The sequence below is a fragment of the Babylonia areolata genome, chromosome 33 (genome assembly GCF_041734735.1).
Source record: "Babylonia areolata isolate BAREFJ2019XMU chromosome 33, ASM4173473v1, whole genome shotgun sequence".
NCBI classification, from domain to species: Eukaryota; Metazoa; Mollusca; class Gastropoda; order Neogastropoda; family Buccinidae; genus Babylonia; species Babylonia areolata.
The window spans coordinates 1,481,609-1,499,744 of NC_134908.1; the positions used below are offsets into that span (position 1 = coordinate 1,481,609).

Below are 18,136 nucleotides of genomic sequence, written 5' to 3' on the forward strand. Positions count from 1 at the left end.
TCAGACATTCACCAACAGATGTCTAAGAAACATCCTGAACATCAGATGGCCAGAGGTTGTCTCCAATGAAGAACTTTGGAACATGACAAAACAGGCCCCACTGGAGACGGAAGTCAAGAAACGGAAATGGGGATGGATAGGCCATACACTACGCAAGCCTGCAACAAACATCACAAGACAGGCTCTTGATTGGAACCCACAGGGGAAAAGGAAAGTTGGCCGTCCGAAGCAGACCTGGCGGAGAAGCATTGAGGCAGAGACAAGGGCGGCTGGAATGACGTGGGCCGAACTGAAGAGGACCAGCCAGAGCCGGGTGCGTTGGAGGAGTGTTGTTGCGGCCCTATGTTCCCCACGGAATCAAGAGGAATAAGTCAACTAAGTCAATTAGAAGCAGAACAGAATTATGACATAACCATGTCTTGTCTGGTTTTGTCTTGGCAATTAGAATCAGAACAGAATTATGACACAAACATGTCTTGTCTGATTTTGTCTTCGCAATTAGAATCAGAACAGAAAAACAAACAGAAAGGACTTTTACAAATCATATCCACGTAATGCAAACCTTTGTCTGAATAAAATCAGAAACAAGAGAGGCAAGGCCTTCAAGACTCACTTGTGATAAATTAAGTCCCCTAGCATTAATTACAGAGTAATTTCCCTTTTTTACTACCTGCACCAAAACGTTTGCAAAATAAATAAAAATTCCATGCTTAGCAAAAGAAGTTCCTGTTTGAACAAAAAATGATAATAATGACTCCTCTTGTTGTTGGGTCAGAATAAGAGGTCAAAGTGCCAAGTTTAGAGAATACAAAAAATATAAATATAACAGTAAATGCAGTTTGCATATAATTAGGCTTCTTTTTATTATTTTTTTGTGCCCATCCCAGAGGTGCAATATTGTTTTAAACAAGATGACTGGAAAGAACTGAATTTTTCCTATTTTTATGCCAAATTTGGTGTCAACTGACAAAGTATTTGCAGAGAAAATGTCAATGTTAAAGTTTACCACGGACACACAGACACACACACACACACACACAGACAACCGAACACCAGGTTAAAACATAGACTCACTTTGTTTACACAAGTGAGTCAACAAATGAAATACTACAGGCCAGTGAAACGTAGGGCGATTCAAACAGAAAAGAAAAATAAAGAAACAGAAGACAAAGATAATACCAGTAGTTTAATGAAGAAGGATACTATCAAATATACTTTTCACCTGATACGTGTTACATCTAATAAACGTAATACCTGCAAAATCCTTTGCAAATTTATCCTGCCAGAGACAAAATATTCTCCATTCCTAGTCTATATTGGGACCTTCCTTTGTTGTACAGATCATGCTGTTTGGTTAATGTATGACAATTAAAGAAAAAGAAAAAGAAAACACCATGTGCAGAGTACAACTCGCACATGTAAAAGACCCCAAACCAACGGTACAGTCACACCCAGCAAACTTCTTCAACCATTTTCTCAGATCTACAACAGAAGCAGACACTGAAAAAAACAAAAAACAAAAAAAACCCACAAACAAACAAACAGACATAAAAATAAACCCAACCCAACCCTAGTTAAAGATTAAATACTAACACACTCAAAACTCAGACAAACCTAACATTCTCAAAGATCCAAATGCAAGAAATAAAACCACACACACACATTACGTTCTCCCTGAAACCCATCCCCCCACCCCCACCCCAAAAAACAAAAGAAAAGAAAAACAAACCGACCCCCAAACAGAAAAAAAAGATAATAAAAAAAGAAAAAAAAAAGAAAAAAAGAATCAAAGAACAATTTCTTTTTCTTTCAACATTTATTTAAATATCCTCCTACCCCAAGCAACACAAAACGCCACACGTTTGCACACAAACGTTGCACACACACACACGCGCACACTGTCTTCTCAGTCAAGCAGTGACACGGCCGAGGGGACCATGTGTACCACTAGGAGGCTTTCCCCAGCTCTATCTTCTTCTGGATGGCTCTGGACGAATGGTAGATCATGGCGTCGATCAGTCCTGCCACTGAAACGCACAACACACACATACAGCGGCTATTTTGTGTAGGAAGGAGAAAGTCGTGTCACTGAAACAACACACAACACACACATACATCCGTTATTTTGTGTAGGAAGGAACACACACATTGAGTCCTGCCACTGAAACGCACAACACACACATACAGCGGCTATTTTGTGTAGGAAGGAGAAAGTCGTGTCACTGAAACAACACACACACATCGAGTCCTGCTACTGAAACACACAACACACACATACATCGGTTATTTTGTGTAGGAAGGAGAAAGTCGTGTCACTGAAACAACACACAACACACACATACATCGGTTATTTTGTGTAGGAAGGAGAAAGTCGTGTCACTGAAACAACACACACACATAGCGTCCTGCTACTGAAACACACAACACACACATACATCGGTTATTTTGTGTAGGAAGGAGAAAGTCGTGTCACTGAAACAACACACACACACATCGAGTCCTGCTACTGAAACACACAACACACACATACATCGGTTATTTTGTGTAGGAAGGAGAAAGTCGTGTCACTGAAACAACACACACACACATTGAGTCCTGCTACTGAAACACACAACACACACACACATCAGTTATTTTGTGTAGGAAGGAGAAAGTCGTCTCACTGAAACAACACACACACATCGAGTCCTGCTACTGAAACACACAACACACACATACATCGGTTATTTTGTGTAGGAAGGAGAAAGTCGTGTCACTGAAACAACACACACACACACAGTCCTGCTACTGAAACACAGGTGAGGGTGGGGGAGGTGTGTGTGTGTGTGTGTGTGTGTGTGTGTGTGTGCGTGTGAAGGAGGGAGGTGTGTGAGTGTGTGTGTGTGTGTGTGTGTGTGTGTGTGTGTGTGTGAGGGAGGGGTGTGTGTGTGTGTGTGTGTGTGTGTGTGTGTGTGTGTGTGTGTGTGCACGCATGCACGCGCACATGCAAGCGAGAGAGACAGCATGTTGTACAAAGCAATCAACAAGTGCATTTCCTTCATTTTAGATTATGAAATAACCATGGATCACATGTACACAAACATGAACACACACGCACAGAAACACACAAATACAGACTGCATACACACACACACACACACACACACACACACACACACACATAACACACCCAGAGACTGACACAGAAAAACAGGAAATACCAACCTGTAAAAATGCCTCCCACGATGGCGCACAATCCGGTCAGAAAGTGCATGAATGACCTGCAAGGACAAACATGCGCGTATGTCAAAACGCTTCACTCATACCACAAACGTTTGAGAAAGTTCAGTTCAGAAGACAATATAAAACACAAAAGACACACAGATTACATGATGCACACACGCACACACACACACACACACACACACACACACGCACACACACACCCACACACCTCACATACACACACACACACACACACGCACACCTTACATACACACACACACACAAACACACACACACACGCACACACACACACCTCACATACACACACACACACACACATACACACACGCACACACACACACACCTCACATACACACACACACACGCACACACACACACCTCACATACACACACACGCACACACACACACACACCTCACATACACACACATGCACACACACACACACAACACACACACCTCACACACACACACACACAAACACACACACACACACACACACACACACGCACACACACACAACTCCTCCCCCCCCACCCAAAAAAAAACAAAACAAAAAAAAAAATCCTCCGGATAACATACATCAAAAGGTAACTAGCCAAACACTATGCGCTTTAAATTTTCAATTTCAATGCTGGTGCAAACAGGTTTTACATCATTATTCAGAAAACAAATACTTAACACAAAGAGAGTATTTTCCTGCTACAATGTTTCCGTTTTCATGCAAGCCTATACAAATTCCAAACACAATCGCATAAAATTAGTATGTATGATTTAAAAAAAAAAAAAAAAAATCCATTATACACCAATTCTATTGCGGTCTCTCTTACCTTTGCTTTTCAGTGTATTTGACCATCATGGGGGATAATTCGTAGATGAAAAATACACCTGGTAATCCCCCTTCCCCCATTCTACCACCGGCATTCTGTGAATGCTTTGTGACAGAGAACTGGTTTGTGTACAGCGTCTGTTCACACACACACACACACACACACACACACACACACACACACAGATCAGCATTAACACATTCTATATTTTCATAGAACATTCCATAAATATCACATTTCAGTTTTACTGAGATAGAGCATGAAATGGAAATGAAGATAAACGGCTAATATTTCATTATAACGTTATGAATACATTCGTCGACAACTATATGAACTGTAAATGGAACAGAAAAAACTCATCCTACTGCATCTGGTACACAAATCAAGCCCCCCACCCCCCCCCCCCCCCCACCCCCACCCCGTTCCCCCACCCTCAACCCCTCCCCACCCCCCCTACCAATCTGACCACAATGACAGCGGAAGCGCTCTGAGATCTTCACACTAAATCACACACTAACAAATGAATAGCAAAGACACTCACACAACACACACACACACACACACACACACCTGCAAACGCATACATACGCAAACACACACACACACACATAAAAATACATGCACACATGAAACCACAGTCCTTAGAAAACAGTCATGTGCTTTAACATTGCAAAATTACACACATGAATACATATGCATGAATATGCAGGCACACAATGTAACACACACACACACACACACTTTCTTACATATATACACACCTACCTCATGATTAATACTGGTATATGTTGTTGGTACAATCTTCACAAAGTACTTGTACATCATCTGCACTGAAGACAAAAAGAAAAAAAAAACCCCAACAAAAACACCAATTAAATTTCAACATGACAATTCACAACACGGCAGGAGAACACTGCCGAATAAAGTACAAGATCAGCACTCTATGTTATAGATGTATTCACAAAACTGCCCCTTCCTATCTCTGCGGCTGCCTTCACCTCTACACTCCATCTCGCTCACTACGATCGGCTTCGGATCCACTCTGTTTACGCATACCCAGATTCAAACACTCGACTGTTGGCCGCTGTTCTTTCTCCGTCTCTGGACCTTGCAATTGGAATGAACTTCCTCTTTTGCTTCGTCAAGTCTCCACACTCAGCTCTTTCAAGTCTGGCCTTAAAACCCACCTCTTCCCAAAATAGCCTCCCTTGCCTGCCTCTTCCTCGTCTTTAGTTTCTACAGTTTTAGAGTTATGCATGCATGTGAATGACTGGTGTGAAAGCACTTTGATTTGTCTCTGTACAATGTTCAGCGCTATATAAATACCATTATTATTATTATTAACACTGTACCAGATGCTGACACACATCACATGTACAAAGGCACAGCATGGTGATTAGCCTTGCTGGAGTGAAGGTGTTGTGTTGTAATTTACCATGCACATTCTTTGAAACGTCGTTCTGAAGAAGCGCTTCAGAGATACTCTGAAAGTCTCTCTGAAAGCGTTTGATATCAACCCTGACTCCTGGGAGGAATCTGCAGTGGACCGTGACAAATGGCGCGCTGCTGTGCACAAAGGTGCCAAGTTGTGCGAGGCCAACAGGACTGCTGCAGCTGTTCAGAAGAGGCAGGCCAGAAAGTCACGGGCAAACAAGCTCCCTGACAATGATATGCCTGTCTTTGTCTGCCCCAACTGTCAGCGAACATTTCGTGTGCAGATTGGACTATTCAGCCATCTGCGCACTCACAGATAGATTCATAAGCATCCCCCCCAACCACCACCACCACCATCCTCCCCCCATCCCCCAGCTGGATGACAATGATGGTCATCATCGATCTCGATGGACACACACCACCACCACGACCATGCACAGATGAGTTGCTCAGAGATCAGGTGAGCCAGTGTCACTGTCAGTATCAGCAGCTCAAGGAGGCATCACTGCGTTCTGACAAATCCATATATGCTACACATCTGCCAAGCAGATGCCTGACCAGCAGCGTAACCTGACACGCTTAGGCAGGCCTTGAGAAGAAAAAAAAGGAAGAAGAAAAAAGAAGATAATAATAATTTTTAAAAAACAAAACAAAAAACCAAAATGATAATAAATAAACAAATAAGCAAATAAATGTAAAACACACACACACACACACACACACACACACACACACATGCATAACAGATATGCAACAAACATGCAGTTTCACAGATATGAAAGCACAAACACACATAAACGAACACCAGCCCTGTGAAATAACTTAATTTCTGTGGAAGCTATTCAGAAATGTTGCCAAAATAAATACTAATCATTATGTATACTGTCACTTGCCATGAGGGTAGGGTGTCTGAGGTGACCACAGGGGGTACACTGCAGTCCTTAATCATTATGTATACTGTCACTTGCCATGAGGGGACGACAGTTCACTGACAATGTTGGGATGTCTGAGGTGACCACAGGGGGTACACTGCAGTCCTTAATCATTATGTATACTGTCACTTGCCATGAGGGGACGACAGTTCACTGACAATGTTGGGATGTCTGAGGTGACCACAGGGGGTACACTGCAGTCATATCAAGCATTGTGCTCTCTTCTCTTATATTATTATTAGTTAGTTAGTTAGTTAGTTATTATTTTATTTTATTTTTTTGTACGTCTATAGTTGACTTCATCAAGTTTTTGCGCCTTATACATATTATTATTAGTAGTAGTAGTTCTCTTATATATATATATATATATATATTTATCTATTATTATTATATTTTATTATTATCTTTTTTTTAACTTTCTTTTTTTTTTTTTTTTTCTCAAGGCCTGACTAAGCGTGTTGGGTTACGCTGCTGGTCAGGCATCTGCTTGGCAGATGTGGTGTAGCGTATATGGATCTGTCTGAACGCAGTGACGCCTCCTTGAGCTACTGAAACTGAAACTCCTCAGAGAAAACTCCAATGGCCCTCAGTTGCAGATTTTAGTTTCTTTTTTTAAATTATTTTTTTGTATTTCCCTTATCATTCTTTGAAATGTAGTTTTGAAATAACGAAAGAGTTACTATAGTAATAATAACAATCACTTTTGATAATATATGAAAACTGAAATATTTGGTAGGAAAGTGTTAATAAAAAGAATTTGTTAACAATGTATTAAATATTTAATTAAAAATTATTTTAAAAAAAAAGAGGGCCAAGCCGGGATTCGAACCCGGGACCTCTCGCACCCGAAGCGAGAATCATACCCCTAGACCACTTGGCCACCAATACTTGTGGCAAAATATAATGGCTATATACACAGGTCTCTACATTTCATTTCCAAACATCTAATCTCTTTTTTACCCCTCCGTATTTTCCTTGAAAAATAGTCATCATCTGTTTGCAAAACTCTCGAGTATAACTGATACTCATTTGCGAAGATGTTCGCTTCGTTCAATGCTCAACATGTGTCAAGGTCGACTGCGGTCAACCGGAATAGGAACAAGACGCATTGTGGGAAATAAACAGCATGGTCGTCAGCTAGGGCCATTTGAGGTCATAGTATCTTCATTGTGCAAACACTGCATTGTCCCTCATCTTATTTTGCATCGTTTTTCTTTGGGTAGGTATACGCGTACTAATTTCCGAAGGCAAACGGTTTTCACTGACTGAGGTTTTGCAGTCTTTTCGGTGTTCTGTCAATGCGCACTCAGATGGGTGATCGATTTCAACATGTGTAGTGAAATCTCAACAGTCAACTGATGTAACATGTATCACTGTCTTTCATAAGCTGTTTCATACACAGATTTAAATTATTAGTTAAGAGTTGTCTACGTCTGTACAGTTTTGTTTCCACAAGAAATGGTCACTCCTCTGTATGACTGTTGGGGACATAAAAAGCCGCGAAGTGAACTGAACGTCCCAAGACAAAATCATAGATGACGTGATAAAATGCACGTACTACACACACACACACACACACTGATAAGATAATACTCTCATCAGTGCCCTTTCCTTAACTGCACAGATCCCATAATGACGTTTGTCCAAGTGCACATACTGACTCTTGCGAAGTTTATTTTCAAATTAATTTTATATCATTATCAAAACCTCATGCCATTAATTTACATCATATTGAAATGTTTAAATGTGGCATCAGATTAGCTGGCAGTACACAGTTGTGCAAATATTGTGTGCTTGTTATGCCATGCTGACAGTCATTGACACACAGACTCATTACTGACACTGGACTACCTTGTCTGCCTTAGTTCGTGAAGTTCTAAATGCGGTGCCACATAGTGTTCAGCATAGTTGTCCAAATTATCTAATTCTTTTAGTAGACTTATGCTAAATCCTGTGATGATGATGATTATAACTAAAGTAAATTTTCAGGTGCTACATTCTGAAACTGTTCATCCCATAAAACAAATAACAAATAAAACAAGACATAACAAATAAAACAGATGTGATTGGATACTAATTACCATAGATTCATTTTGTTTATGCACACATTTATGTCAAAACCAGAACAAGTTGCACAGTTGTCTGAAACAATGTCCTACTGACAGTGACAGAGTACACCAGACCAACGTGACACTGCAAATGACTACTTGCACAGCTGTAAAGAACTTTTTATTGATTTCAAATTTTAGTTGCAATTTTGACCATGACTAATCAGTTCATCAGCAAGCTTTGCATTATAAAACAACCCAGGATAGTACCTGTAAACATGACCCTTGATAGAGTCCACACTGTGCATAAGAAAAGATTTTTTTGTTTGTTTTGTTTTGGTGGTTATTTCAGTGTCATGAAGATCTCTGGTGACCAATGTGTCAGTGATACTGGATGATGCACTATGATGTGTGTGTGTGTGTGTGTGTTGTGTGCATGTTTGGATGTCTGTCTGTAAGGGGGGGGGGGATAATTTAATAATGTTTTATATCTTGTGTTCAGTTTTTCCTTTTTGATATTTACATGTTGTTGGTTTTTTTTTGGTTTTGTTTTTTAAACGCCCAGGGCTTATTTTCAAGATTGGGCGTAAACATTTGCTCATAATAATAATAAAAATTATGGAATGTGAATGGGACGAACACCAACAACAAAGATTACATTGCAGGAAGTACTTCCATTTCATACAGATTTGTTATTTTGGTGATCCTGCACTCCCTCCTCACCCCCCCTTTTGTTACTTTGTTTCCATAGTCTGGTTCACCTTTTTTTTTTTTTAAACACAACAAATTTTCCAGCATGACACAAATGAGTCCTTCCAAGCCAACTGAGGCTATGATGAACTGTTACAAAATGAGGTGTGTTAAGAAGACGTATGATGATAACTGTTTCCAGGTGACTTTGGTGAGAAAACATTATGCCCGCCCCTCCACCCAGCGGATACACGATGGGCCAGGGCCCCAGCTGCTTTGACAAGGTCAAGATGGGCTTCATGATGGGCTTTTGTGTGGGCATGGCTTCTGGGGCCCTGTTTGGAGGATTCTCTGCTCTCAGGTAATTCAGATTTGTGGGCATGGCTTCTGGGGCCATGTCTGGGCTTCTCCGCTTGCAGGTAATCAGATATGTGGGCATGGCATGTGAGGCCCTGTTTATGGAATTCTCGTGCAGGTTATTAGGAAAAGGTGGTTTTGCCGTTGTGCACTGATTGGGGTGCACATGACTTTGATTAACAGTGTGAAGGTAGAAATTAATCAGCACCCCCCCCACCCCACCCCACTTGTTCCCTCTCCCTCTTCTTTCTCACATATAATGTCAAATCAGTTTGGTGTCTTGTACTTCACCATGTCAGACTGGGGTAAATGAGGCATGTCTGTTTGCTCTGTTGGCCTAATATTGTGGCTGTCTCAGTTCCAAGATGCATCTGCCAAGGCCGTCGTCTGATTGGGCAGTCCGTGCCATTCCCTGCCTTCAGCAGTCCTTTGGCCGACCATGGACTTAACAAACCCAACAGGTTTTAGCTCTGGCTGCAGCCTTTTCATGACTTTTTAGCATTGTTTCATTCTTGATTTTCTGCAGCTTTGTTTTACCTTGAATAGGAAATTAACAAATAATGAGGCCAGGAGATGAAATGATTATAAGGACAGGCCCGGCGCTTCCTTTTTTGAGGAAGTGTCTGGGTTTGTTCCAGTGTACCTTTTATTTACCTGTGTGCTAGCTGAATCGGTAGCGTAAGCTTCACTGACTTGAAGTTGTGTACCTTGTGTAATGGAGAGAGTTACCACTCTTTACTATTTGTTACCTTGCATAGGTTCTGACATTCAGTTTCAGTCGTGCTGGTTGTTTATCTTCACATCATTCCTTTCTTCTTGTCACTTCGTTCTGATAACTGAGTGCCTCTTTCCTCTCTCCGGGCCTACGGTAAATCACACATTTTTCAGCTGTGGTTCATGGTGTATGAAAGTTGGAAATCCAAAGACAACACTTGGTCTTTCGTTTTCAAAGTATAACTGTATGTTATATATCCTGTGTGTGTGTGTGTGTGTGTGTTGTAGACTTGTAGTGATCCTTCCTCTTCATTTCTCACATCAAGTGATAGAAAATGTACAAATGTGTGTATGATCAGTGTGTGTGCGGTAGTTGTAACAGTAGTACGTTCATATCTGTTCACATTATATAATGATAGACAACTGTACATAAGTAGTATTTTTATTCAGTATGTTTCCACATAATGTGATATTAGTGAGTGCGAGTGTGTGTGTTTCAGAGAGAAAAAGCAGCACATAGCATGGTCCCATCATTTTTTTTTCCCTTTCTGCAGGTCAGAACAAGAGACTTTTTTTTTTTTTTTTTTTTAAATCACAAGCCCTTTAAAAAAAGAAGCTTTAACTGAGACCCACACAAGTACATCAGGTATATATTATTAATCAACATTATATGCTGGTTATTCTTATAATTAAAGATGATTAAAATGCCAATTGAAAATGCTTTGTGCCTCATTGTGGAGGTACGGCTATGATTTTAAACATTTACAAAATCTCAAGATCGTCCCTGATTTTCACCAGTGTAACTATATGTTCTGTCAGTCTATGATAGGTGATCACTTTCTTGTACAACCAGAAGAAGGTTGTAGCCAAGTTGTTCACGATATTGTACAAACCAAGAGGAACATTGTAGCCAAGTTGTTCATCACGATATTGTACAACCCCAGAGGAACGTTGTAGCCAAGTTGTTCATCACTATTTTGTACAACCCCAGAGGGACATTGTAGCCAAGTTGTTCATCACGATATTGTACAACCCCAGAGGAATGTTGTAGCCAAGTTGTTCATCACGATATTGTACAACCCCAGAGGAATGTTGTAGCCAAGTTGTTCATCACGATATTGTACAACCCAAGAGGGACATTGTAGCCAAGTTGTTCATCACGATATTGTACAACCCCAGAGGAACGTTGTAGCCAAGTTGTTCATCACGATATTGTACAACCCAAGAGGGACATTGTAGCCAAGTTGTTCATCACGATATTGTACAATCCAAGAGGGACATTGTAGCCAAGTTGTTCATCACGATATTGTACAACCCCAGAGGGACATTGTAGCCAAGTTGTTCATCACAATATTGTACAACCCCAGAGGAACGTTGTAGCCAAGTTGTTCATCACAATATTGTACAACCCCAGAGGAATGTTGTAGCCAAGTTGTTCATCACGATATTGTACAACCCAAGAGGAACGTTGTAGCCAAGTTGTTCATCACGATATTGTACAAACCCAGAGGAATGTTGTAGCCAAGCTGTTCATCACTATTTTGTTTCAACAGGTATGGTCTTCGAGGACGAGAGTTGCTGCAGACAGTGGGGAAAACCATGGTTCAAGGCGGTGGCACTTTCGGAGTCTTCATGGGCATCGGGACAGGCATCCGGTGCTAGGGGTGACCCTCTGAGGTGTTGAAAGGACTCTGTATGGACGACTCAAGTTTTGTGGTACATGTCCCAGAATGTGAGAAGTTATCATTCTGATGTGTTCAGTTCTGAGCTGTTTAAAGGACTGAGTGGATGACTTGAGTTTTGTGGTTGGTACATGTCCCAGATAGTGTGAAGGCGTCCCTCTTCTGTGGCATATGTCCCAGATTGTGTGAAGGCGTCCCTCTGATGTGTTTTAAGGACTCTGTATGGATGGCTGGAGTTTGTCCGAGAATGTGTGAACAGAAATGGGAGTAGATTCCAAGTGGGAGGAACAAGAAATACATGTTAATCATACTGAAATGTAGATCTAATCAAAGTTGAACTTTTGTGTCATGTTTTTTTTTTCTGAAATACGACGTTTCTTTCAAACATCTTCATCTGTGACAGGAACTGATGAATGGAATGACAAACTATCTGACTGCAAGTTAACTGTTTTACTTTCTTTTGGCTTGTGTTTGATATTTGGCAGTCATTTTCAGTGTGTGTGTGTGACAAGAGACCAATATGTGTGTGTGGGTGTGTGTGTGAGTGACCAATTTGCCAGTTGGTTTAAAAATTTTTTTTATTTTTTTTTTTTAATGAATTTTGTGTTTTCCATCACCAGATATTAGAGAAGTTAGAGAAACATGTAACATTACATCAAGAAAGCAACTGCAATCAGCTCATAACTGGTTTACATGCTTACGACATGTGTACAAACAGTGAGACAGTTCAAGGAAAACATTGTACATTTTCTGACTCCAATTTCTGAGCTCATTGGTGAGCGCAGTGTGCAACATGGTTGTGTTTTATCAATGACTGTGTGTTGCTGGATGTCACAGTATAAAGGAATAAAAGATGCATTATACATGAATGCACACACACACACACAGTGTCGCTGTCTTTCTTGAAACTATTTGCCAGAGGTGCAGTTGTGAGAGGTGGTGAGGGGGTGGGTGGGTGGGTGGGTATGGGTGTGTTTGACTGTGAAAGAGACAGAAGGGAGGTGGAGAAACCTAAACAGTAATACCAAGGTTGGTTCGAACCCATTTGGTTACGAGTGTACACTGAAATGACACAGTGCCAAGTTTCACAAATACCTGTCTGATGACACCAAATCTGGACTGAGCAGGGGAACAAAACCTTTCCATGCTTAAATTAAAATTATTGTGGTTTAAATGTTCTGAGTTAAACTGTAATTTTTAGATGGACAGACACACTCACACGAACACACACAGATGTACTGTCAAATGAAATGCACATGCACAATTGCACACATACACACTCACCCAAAAATTGTATGTAAACCATGCACACACACAAAACACACACACATGCTTTGGGATGCATACAAAAACACACACACACACGAACAGACACACAATACACACACACCAAAAACACAGACAGACACACTCACATGAATACACAGATACACTGACAAGACAATAAAATGCACACGCACCCTTACACACTCAACCCCCCCCAAAAAAAGTGTAAACCATGCACACACAACACACGCAAACACATAAACACACAGACACCAAAAATACACACGCACAAACAACACACAGAGAAATGCACACACACCAAAAACACACACATAAAGACAACACACATACACAGAAACGCACACACACCAAAAACACAGAAACACAACACTCACACACACATACAAACAACACACACACACACACACACTAAGTACTCACACTGTTCTGCAGGCTCATGCATTCCGTCCAGAGGGTTGACAATACCAGGATAGTCCGTTCCAAACGACAAGTGGTTGATGTGGTGACTGATGTTGAACTGAAACAATCACCATCATTACTCATTCTTCTGTTGTTTCATAACTTATCATAGACAAGTCAGGAAACACTGCAATGTTACAGGGAAATGTTATGTATTTCATGTAATATAAAATATCCAGCACTGCTTGCAGTTACACTGGCCGTACCAACTGACTGGTTGATATAGTTGATAGTCAAGTCAGTTCTGATACTTAAGTCGTCATGTAATCAATTAATGTATAATGCAGATATGGTGACAGAGAAAAAGAAATTAGGACATGAACACTGATATAGTTCTTTTTATCTCTCTCTCTTCCTCCCTCCCTCTCTCTCTGTCACACACACACAAGCACATGAACATTAGTTCAGGTAAAGTCTCCCTTACTCTCACACAAATACACAAATCTACCCATACATATAAAATAACAACACATATATCAAAAAAATAAAAAAAGGAAAAAAAAGTAAAAAGGCCAGACCTATCACACGAACAGAGGTGTACATGCAAGCATTTAAGCGCACACAAACTTGAGGCACGTACACCTACATAAAACACGCGCACTCACCAAACGTGCGCGCTCACACTTGCACACCACACATACACACACCACACACACGTAAACACACACGCACACCACATATACACACACCACACACTTACTTTCTGTCCTCCAAAAGCCTGCAGGTCGTGCACTGAAACAAAAGAAAACAAAGTTCACCACACTGCAGTCACTGTCCTCTGAACACAGCCTGCGTTCCTGTTCCTCACTATGCCACCAGTCACACAGGAATACAGTACGCAAACAGAAAACCCTGTATTGCACTGCAGTGTGCTTTACTGTACTAATTTAGTGATCTGGTCAGATTCAGAAGAAACAAGCAACAAAAAAAATCATCTTACCTTGGAAATTATGCTAATTTAATTACGTTTAATTCTGCAAATACTGCTTAGAGTAGTACAATCATGGGAGACAACAGTGGTGATGGGTAATGTATCAAGGGAGACAACAGTGGAGAAGGGTGATGTATCAAGGGAGACAACAGTAGTGAAGGGTGACGTATCAAGGGAGACAACAGTGGAGAAGGGTGATGTATCAAGGGAGACAACAGTGGAGAAGGGTGATGTATCAAGGGAGACAACAGTGGTGATGGGTGATGTATCCAGGGACACAATAGTAGTGAAGGGTGACGTATCAAGGGAGACGACAGTGGTGAAGGGTGATGTGTCAAGGGAGACAACAGTGGTGATGGTGATGTATCAAGGGAGACAACAGTGATGAAGGGTGATGTATCAAGGGAGGCAACAGTGATGAAGGGTGATGTATCAAGGGAGACAACAGTGGTGAAGGGTGATGTGTCAAGGGAGACAACAGTGGTGATGGTGACATATCAAGGGAGACAACAGTGGTGAAGGGTGATGTGTCAAGGGAGACAACAGTGGTGATGGTGACATATCAAGGGAGACAACAGTGGTGATGTAACAAGGGAGACAACAGCGGTGCAAGGTGATGTATCAAGGGAGACAACAGTGAAGGGTAATGTGTCAAGGGAGACAACAGTGGCGAAGGGCGATGTATCAAGGGAGACAACAGTGATGAAGGGTGACGTATCAAGGGAGATTACAGTGGCGAAGGGTGATGTATCAAGGGAGACAACAGTGGTAAAGGGTAATGTATCAAGGGAGACAACGGTGGTGAAGGTGATGTATCAAGGGAGACAACAGTGATGAAGGGTGACGTATCAAGGGAGACAACAGTGGTGAAGGGTGATGTATCAAGGGAAACAACAGTGGTGAAGGGTGACGTATCAAGGGAGACAACAGTGGTGAAGGGTGATGTATCAAGGGAGACAACAGTGGTGAAGGGTGACGTAACAAGGGAGACAACAGTGGTGAAGGGTTACATAACAAGGGAGACAACAGTGGTGATGGGTTACGTAACAAGGGAGACAACAGCGGTGATGGGTTACGTAACAAGGGAGACAACAGTGGTGAAGGGTGATGTATCAAGGGAGACAACAGTGATGAAGGGTGACGTATCAAGGGAGACAACAGTGGCGAAGGGTAATGTGTCAAGGGAGACAACAGTGGTGCTGAGTGACATATCAAGGGAGACAACAGTGGTGATGTAGCAAGGTAGACAACAGTGGTGAAGCGTGATGTGTCAAGGGAGACAACAGTGGTGAAGGGTGATGTGTCAAGGGAGACAACAGTGGTGAAGGGTAATGTATCAAGGGAGACAACAGTGGTGATGTGTCAAGGGAGACAACAGTGGTGAAGGGTGATGTATCAAGGGAGACAACAGTGGTGAAGGGTGATGTATCAAGGGAGACAACAGTGGTGAAGGGTGATGTATCAAGGGAGACAACAGTGGTGAAGGGTAATGTAACAAGGGAGACAACAGTGGTGAAGGGTGATGTATCAAGGGAGACAACAGAGGAGGCAGGTGATGTATCAAGGGAGACAACAGTGGCGCAGGGCGATGTTACAAGGGAGACAACAGAGGAGACAGATCTCACCATGGACGTGGTTCTGCTGAAAACTCTTGCCAGGAGCGAAGTGGAAATTTCCTGCCACCTGCACGACACAGTGCAAACAGGGATTTTTATTCTATTTTATTCTTCCTCTTTCATTAGGACATTAAAGTGATGTTATTGATTGACTGGTTGATTGTAGGCTTCACAGAAAATGTTTTTACGTATATCATGTTCACTTGTTTGTTTTCAATATGCCATAAATACTTTCACCAATTTTTTTTTTTTTTTAATGAGGACATTTAAGTAATTTGATTGATTAATTGGTTGATTATGAAATTGACAGTCCTCTGCACATTTTCCTCTTAAATACTTTTAGAATCAAAAAAATTTTTTTTTTTATGAATGACATAAAAGTAAATTTCACTGACGGATTGATTGATAATGGACTTCTCAGTCATCTCAACATTTTCTACTTCTTTTTATTCTTTTTTTTTTGTTTTTGCGTACCTTGTTTGACCTCTAACCTCGTTGACCCCTCAACTGACCTTGTTGACCTCCAGGTAACCAAAGGCGCGACACCCCTCGTTCTTCTGCGCCTGCATCTTCTCTGACCAGCCCTCCCTCTTGCACTGTTCTATGGTGTCTGCGTCCTTGAAGGCCCAGCCCTTCTTACGGTACGCCTCCCGCACCTCCTCACACGTGTTGCAGCATCTGCACAATGCACAGTCATGTACGGAGGTTCTTACGGTAAATAAAGGTGGCAGAACAGTTAACTCACTCAGTACGGCCAGTCCTCTCTTCTCCTCTACACAGACCCCTCGGATGTCCAGTAGGTGTCTGAATGACCCAACCTTTAGCTTCCGTCGTCAGAATTGTGGTATTCTTTGTCAACATTCACCTCTTCAGTATAAGAACGTTCCGCTTGCAATATTTTGATGATGGTAACTGGGATGAAACACTGTTAACGTCGTCTCTTTCGCCGTTCGTATGGAGAGAGTTAAGATGCTCGTCTGCCAATACAGAGTCTGTGAGAGTCTGGGTTCGAATACCGCCTCTTGCCCTTTCTGACACGTTTGACTGGAGAATCAAACTCTGAGCATCTAGTCGTTCGGATGTGACAATAAACCGAGGTCCCGTGTGCAGCGCAAACTTGGCGCACTGAAGAAGAACCCATTGCAATGAGTGCTGTCCTCTGGCAAAACTCAGTAGAAGAAATCTACTGGGATACCAGGTACACAAACAAATATGCATGCACTCAAGGCCTGCCTAAGTGCGTTGGGCTATCTTGCTGGTCTGGCATTCCTCAAGAAGTGGTGTCGTGTAGACGGGCACAATAGCCGAGTGGTTAAAGCGTTGGACTGTCAATCGGAGGGTCCCGGGTTCGAATCACGGTGATGGCACCGGGTGGGTAAAGGGTGGAGATTTTTACGATCTCCCAGGTCAACATATGTGCAGACCTGCCAGTGCCTGAACCCCCTTCGTGTGTATATGCAAGCAGAAGATCAAATACACACATTAAAGATCCTGTAATCCATGTCAGCGTTCGGTGGGTTATGGAAACAAGAATACACCCAGCATGCACACCCCCGAAACGGAGTATGGCTGCCTACATGGTGGGGTAAAAACGGTCATACACGTAAAAGCCCACTCGCGTGCATACGAGTGAACGCAGAAGAAGAAGAAGAAGGTGTCATGGATTTGTCCGAACGCAGTGACGCCTCCTTGACTGAGAGACTGAAACTGAGACTTACAGTACATGTGTTGCAGCAACTGCGCAACACATCATCAGTTACGGTGGTTCTTATGGTACACATGTTGCAGTATCTGCACAATGCACAGTCGCTTACAGTGCTTCACACTCAAGACACGCATGCACACACCGCACACAACCGGTTTGTAGAAAAAGAGAAGATGTGAAACCAGAAAGCACACAGATCTTCTTCTTCTTCTTTGCGTTCGACAGCTA

The 18,136-nt window shown here is 41.9% G+C and overlaps 2 protein-coding genes and 1 non-coding gene across 3 annotated transcripts in view; 1 reads left to right on the top strand and 2 right to left on the bottom strand.

Moving 5' to 3' along the window:
- Positions 1-1,751: 1,751 nt before the first annotated feature.
- The window catches only part of LOC143276998 (endoplasmic reticulum-Golgi intermediate compartment protein 3-like), a 26,224-nt gene continuing 9,839 nt past the window's right edge, over positions 1,752-18,136 (bottom strand). Inside the window, exons 6-13 of the mRNA XM_076581705.1 lie at positions 16,716-16,881; positions 16,213-16,270; positions 14,357-14,388; positions 13,618-13,714; positions 4,819-4,883; positions 4,054-4,190; positions 3,205-3,260; positions 1,752-2,027 (exon numbers count right to left, since the gene is read on the bottom strand). Coding sequence (XP_076437820.1) covers positions 1,948-2,027; positions 3,205-3,260; positions 4,054-4,190; positions 4,819-4,883; positions 13,618-13,714; positions 14,357-14,388; positions 16,213-16,270; positions 16,716-16,881 — 691 coding nt within the window. The 3' untranslated portion in view covers positions 1,752-1,947. The remainder of the gene's footprint in view (positions 2,028-3,204; positions 3,261-4,053; positions 4,191-4,818; positions 4,884-13,617; positions 13,715-14,356; positions 14,389-16,212; positions 16,271-16,715; positions 16,882-18,136) is intronic.
- Positions 7,228-7,299, bottom strand: Trnap-cgg (transfer RNA proline (anticodon CGG)). Its single transcript has one exon. It is a non-coding gene; the product is annotated as a tRNA-Pro (tRNA).
- LOC143276913 (reactive oxygen species modulator 1-like) lies at positions 7,510-12,798 on the top strand. Its single transcript, XM_076581577.1, has 3 exons — positions 7,510-7,638; positions 9,360-9,518; positions 11,782-12,798. The coding sequence occupies exons 2-3, from the start codon at positions 9,382-9,384 to the stop codon at positions 11,888-11,890; spliced, it is 246 nt and encodes an 81-aa protein (XP_076437692.1). The 5' UTR covers positions 7,510-7,638; positions 9,360-9,381; the 3' UTR covers positions 11,891-12,798.

Coding starts and splice junctions, on each gene's coding strand:
- LOC143276913 (XM_076581577.1), top strand. CDS start 9,382: ATGCCCGCCCCTCCACCCAGCGGATACACGATGGGCCAGGGCCCCAGC. Junction 9,519..11,781: donor GGAGGATTCTCTGCTCTCAG/GTAATTCAGATT, acceptor TTGTTTCAACAG/GTATGGTCTTCGAGGACGAG.